Genomic DNA, 6,000 nt, shown 5'->3' with positions numbered 1-6,000 from the left:
AAGAGTACAAAATACATAATTATACAAAAACAAAAGAATATGGTCTGGGCTGATGTAACAGATAGATTGCTGCTGGGTTGTTTGAATTTCTGATTTCTTGATATATTGATATATTGGTTTGATATTTGCTTTATGACTTTTGTGTTGATTTGTGCATGTTAACATATTGTTATGAACCGTTATGGCCTTTGGCTAGCACAATAAACCTATTGAACAAACGTATTGTTATGCACTGCCCTGGGAACCTTGGGGTTGAAGGCTAAGACTACAAATTTTAACAAAAACAGCAACCCTGAGTATGCCTAGTCTAGCAGTAAAATGGTTGAGGCAGGGGATGGGGAGTGTTTCCATTATACATTTAACCAGGAGTTGCTTTCACACCCCTTACATTCAATCTTTTTCCTGTGCCCGCTTTAGCATAATGAGTACAAACAGAGAAACTCATGACCAGTAGCTGCACCAAGAGCTATTTATTAGCATAACACTTTTTTTTAAAGATCTCGTAAGAACTGAAATATGTACAAAGTCTTACAGCATTTACACAAGAAAAAGTTTCCTATTAGCTGATGAAGTATCAGAGTGCTGCAAAGTACTTCAAAGCATGAATAATAATAATAATGATAATAATAATAATGAAGCAGACCACTGCACTTTCAACTCTCCGCTATGCACCACAACTGCCACTTTGACATGACAGTTAAACCATTGGGAAGACACAAGATTGTCAAAAGAAAAATGTGTAACAGATTGACGTGCAGCACTAAACACCGTACGGTGCAAGGAGGAAGAGAAGGGTACAAAAAAGAAAAAGCTACATACTGTCATGTTTCTACAGTTTCCTAGAGCTGTAACAAACTTCCACAGCCTTAAGATATAACATATTTAAGACAACATAATCACAATTTCTCAGATATAGTTCAGCTATATTGAGTGTGTTTAAACTTCTGGGTAAGAGGTTCTTATTATACTGATATGGCTGTGTACTTCCATTTTCTGTTCATGAACTGCTCAAACAGGTCTACAAAAAAGTAGTCAGCAGCAGGAGCTTGTAATCATGATGTGCTTTGTCTAGTTTAAAGGCATTCAAAGATCAGCAAACAGGATCTAACCATTCCTGTCAAAAGTTTAAGACAAGGAAGTTTCCTTTAAAATGCCACCCATCCTTTTCATTTTCCCAGCCTCTTTTCAAAATACCCCTTGATTGGTGAAACCAAACCATTACCGTTCTTGCTACATCAAAAAAATAGTTTATAGCTTTCCAGACCACTGCTTGTAAAAAGGCTGTATATGGGGGCACCAGGCGTGTGGGTGGGTGTGGAGGGGGGATTCAGTTAGAAGATTACGACAGAAAACCTGTGTATCCTTTCTTTGAAAGGTAAACAACCTTTTTTAAAAAAAAAAGAAAGAAAGAAAAATAATTGCATTATACAATGTAGTTCATGGACAGGCCAGCCCCCGCAAGCTCAGCCCTATACTACTGCCTTTTACTGCTGTTCACAGATGAAGACATCTGAAGGCAGCCCTGTATAGGGAAGTTTGTAATGTTTGACTTTTTTATATTTTTATATGTGCTGGAACCTGCTCAGAGTAGCTGGGGAAATCCAGCCAGATGGGCGGGGTATAAATAATAAAAATTATTATTATTATTATTATTATTATTATTATTACAGGTAATCTGACCCATTCATTCCACAGACTACTATGCCGTTCAAATGCACGGTGCTATAACAATCTTAGGTTGGCAATTTCTGTCCTGTGTCTCAACTATACCTGTGCTCAAGACACACACAAAAATGTACAAAACAAAACAAAACCCCAAAACAACCACAAGGGACCTACAGATCTAGAAAAAAGAAGCCATATAACCATTTAATGTAAACAATTTGTTCATAAACAAAGCCCTATTTAGATTCTGGTCTTAAACTTTTGGCAGATAATGTGTGTATGCTTAGCCAGGCTCTGTAGCTAGTTATTGTTCAAGTGGAAGCCAGGTCAGTTCACATGTTGACAGGCATGCAACTTGAAAACATTGCACAACAAGCAACACAAAAAGAGATCTGAGAAGTGTATTAAGACTTCAAGTAGACTTCACAACCCTTCACAATATTCACAAAGATACAGTCCCTCTTTGCCCCCCTGCGGATCCAACTCACACATGGGACACTTTCTGTGACTCTCTAGCTTGCTTGATGCTGTATAACCACTTGATGATTCTGGCATTTCTTTCGATTGCAGAAATGCCATATGGCACGCGGTCATTGGCACTATCATCGTTTCTAAGGTCACTGTTGCTGTCCTGAGACTGTTCACAGTCTGAACTGATCATACTTGCACTGCGAAAATTGAGAGAGATAATATCAGAGTTAGCCCTTGCAAAATTTTCCATCCCAAGATTTTCAAGTTCTTCAGGATCCAGTCCACAGTAGTTAAAGAATCTTTCAACATCTGCATCAACTCGAAAGTATCTGTCGCTTAAGTCTGACTTCGATCGCTGTAGAGAAGGTCGTCTACTGACTCCACAGCTGGATTCTACTGTGTCCATCTCTGGCGATTTCAGCGTGGTGATGGCAGCAATTTTGGGTTTGGGAGGGAGAGGTGGAGCTGAACTACTGCACGGTATTGCTTTTAAGGTTTTGCCACTAGATACTTTCCTAATGTCTGATGAGCTATGGGAAACGTGCAAGAATGACTCTGGCGACTGTCCCAATAGCCTTCTACCCACATTGGAGTTGCTTTCTTGAGGACTGCTACGGCCTTGGGTGGGGTAAACCTTTAAGGATTCTGCAAACGAATGCCGGTTAAGGTCTCCTGAATCGGATTTGTGGGGAGGCCAGTTTCGTGAACTATGTTTGTGACCTGAACCTGAACTAGAGCCCTCTGAGCTATTGATTATGTTTTTCAAAATCTCTAGCTTCAGATTCTCCCTTTGGACACCACTCTCAGTCTTTGCATTGTTGCTAAACACTTTCAAGGTAGGGCTGCCCAAAGCCCGCTTGGCTGCAGGACACACTGGCGGCTTGGGAAGCACTGCTGGTTTCACAGGCTCTTGTTTGGCATTGATGACCTCTTGGCTCTTAACGTATTTTGCCTTGTCAGCTTCCAGCCTCTCCACGGCACTAAGTCTTTTTGGGTTAGGCTCTGCTTGCCTGCGAAAATAGTCAGGTCCTTTGTTTAGAATGCGGAGTGGAACGGCTGAAGTGAAAGTGATGGCGGGGCTGACAGGTTTCACCATGCTACCTGTCTGTAGTGTTTCTGTAGGCATGTTTGGTGGTCTTTCCCCGGCAGCCGTTTTGAATTCCTTTCTGGGATCTTCTAAATGCACAGTGCAGAAACATGTATATTAAGCACAATGAATAGCAGATGAATCTAGGAATTGGGAGGTTAGCAGCAGCAGTAGCAGCAGCAGCGCTTCATTTCACAGTTCATTAAATAAGCACGGTGTTTCTTTCTTCCTTCTTCCCCCACCCTCGAAGGCAGCCTTTGTATAAGAAGACCACCAGAAACAAGCCTGTATTAATCCTGCTCTGCTGGCTTCTTTCTTCTCAATGAAGGACGTGGAAGTCTCTGCGGTTCCTTTGTGCTCCACTACAAGCAGTGATCTGAAACGCAAAATAACCAACCACATGTTAGTAACAGTGTATGATATCACAGCTATAGCAACAGAGATCTCTCTCCACACCCCTTCATTTGTTGGCTGAGCTACAGCTGTGGACTGTTCAAGCTAAAACATTCCACCATACTTTCGACTCATGGCATGCGCCTTATTAATATGGGATTAACAAACTGGGATTGATGCACTTCTATGTAGGTATATTTATGCATCTTTTAAAGATGTTAGTTATTTGTAATCTAAGCCTGGGGTTCAAATGTTGTTTTTTTTTAAAAAAATAAGTTACAGCGACAAAGCTGCAGGCTTATACGGTAAATCATATTCTTGCTTAGACATTTTATGTGGTCTCTTGAATTTTCAAGGCTGTCCCTATATTTCTGACTGTCATTTGAAACATGGTAAAGAGGATGAATGAAAAGGACCAACTGGGAGGGAAAATTTAATAATCCCTCCTGCTATATCTATTGTCACAAAAGAAAACCAGAACTGCAGCTGTTGGCGTTTTGCCTAGATGATCTTAATTCATGTATTTTATACTGAACAGTTTATGCAGAGTTAAAAACAGCAATAGCTTCTTTCTCTCTTAATGTTTGTCTCTGCTGTAAATGTTTAAACAAGGAGTTTTGGGGCACCTTTAAAAGACTAACACATTTTGTTGTTGCTGCTGCAACAGACTATCATGGCTCCCCCTCTGAAATGTTTAAGACAAATGCTACAAATGTCTAAGACAAACATCTCCTTCTGGTCTTGGGGTTACTTCATCATTTGTCTCTGTACTCGCTATACCTTTAAAGCACATTCAGAGCACATTTTTCTTAAAGAATTCTGGGTGCTGCAGTTTGTTCCGGAGCGATGGAATTGAAACCCTGTGAGGGATAAACTAGAGTGCCCAGAATTCTTTGAGGGAAGCAATGTGTTCCAAATGCTGTGTACAGAACCCTTTTGATCTCATATGATCACACGCCAAAATCAGTTACAAAAATAAATCAGTCTTGCAAACCTTACCTCTCAAAGGGGGACTCCTGTCTCCTCTGCCTACTCATGCCCCAGTCCTTCCGCCCTATTGTTGTTACTCTTGCTCACTCACTACTTCTTTACCTAATACTCTTTCCCTTCAGCTATGCTTATTGCCTTTCCTCTGCTATAGTTACTACTGCTGATGTTATGGTATTTCTTCAAGTAGAAGCACCAGCAACAAAAGGGGAAGGAAACAGAATGTAGTGGCAGCACCTGGTGGGCAGAGAATGAATTAATGTATCTGCCATCAACACAGCTGCTACTTACTGGTGGTAAATGATGAATTGAATGGCTGATAATGCAGGGTGAAAATCATGAAGACCTAATTGAATTGCAAGCAAATTAATCTACCATCAGAGGGTACTTAGTGCCTACAAGCCATGAAGCACCATTCCTATACCTATACCTATGATTATCTAATGCTGGGGCGCAACAGACCAAGATATGACTATCATGCCTTGCACAAGAATCACACAATAGTATCTGACTGGTCACAGTCAGCAGGCAAAATAATAAGTTAGACAGAAAACTAGTTTAATCCAATATGGCAGCTTGTATGAAAACATCTCATTTTGAAGTGGACATAAATCAAATGAATAGAGGGTAGCTCTGCACCAGGGGTGTGAAAGTGCTCCCCATGCCTTTGCACTGGGCCTGAGTGGGGGATCCAAAAGCTTTTTTATATGTCTTCCTTTTAATAAGCAAATTATGTTACCAGCATGGGCATTAAACAAAAACACAATTTGGTAACATTTTATTAACACACTCCAAACAGAACATTTATCTTCTTTCTTTTTCAGAGATGTTACATGGGTATAAAACTATTTTTTATTATTTCTTGCTATGAAATTATGACACCAGTAATTCACATATATTATTAATTCTTAAGATCTCTTAATCTACTTATTAGTATCCAACTCAATAGAAGTTCTTTAAAGCTTCATAGAGCAGGAAAGGTTTGTCATACTTCCTCAGTAACTGCTGAAATAAACATAGCAATAAAGACAGAATTATACATCATTTAGTGACATTAAGAATACGGAATGAGTTCTTTAATAGGCATTACCAGGCAAACTATGGAACACTAAGGCTACAAAAAAGGCAGCAAATTATGCAACATAGCTATATTGAATATCCAACCAGAAAGTATATGCAATACTGCAAAACCTAAGATGTTTAAAGAGTGTGGTAAGCAAGTGTTCCAGCCATACAAACACTGGCTGGTAATTAACCTCCATTGCCCCCTCCACTGATGCAAGGTATCCACTTGAGAAAGACGAGAAATTTTCTCTCTCCCTATTTCTCTATAGCACCCTGTCCTCCCTATAGCGCCCTGTCATACACATATCCCCCAAAAGTCTGAGGTGGTGGTG

General features: G+C 40.0%; 1 protein-coding gene across 3 annotated transcripts in view; it reads right to left on the bottom strand.

The window, feature by feature from the left end:
* Positions 1 to 455: 455 nt before the first annotated feature.
* Positions 456 to 6,000, bottom strand: part of FAM110B (family with sequence similarity 110 member B) — a 73,378-nt gene continuing 67,833 nt past the window's right edge. For all 3 annotated transcript variants that reach the window (XM_082233929.1, XM_082233930.1, XM_082233931.1), the window contains exon 2: positions 456 to 3,599. In XM_082233929.1, the coding sequence (XP_082090055.1) occupies positions 2,150 to 3,262 (1,113 nt within the window). In that variant the 5' untranslated portion in view covers positions 3,263 to 3,599 and the 3' untranslated portion in view covers positions 456 to 2,149. The remainder of the gene's footprint in view (positions 3,600 to 6,000) is intronic.

This window comes from Podarcis vaucheri (assembly GCF_965113315.1).
Source record: "Podarcis vaucheri genome assembly, chromosome: 8".
NCBI classification, from domain to species: domain Eukaryota; kingdom Metazoa; phylum Chordata; class Lepidosauria; order Squamata; family Lacertidae; genus Podarcis; species Podarcis vaucheri.
Note: the sequence above shows the minus strand (reverse complement) of the source record. Positions and strands in the feature narration are given on the sequence as shown.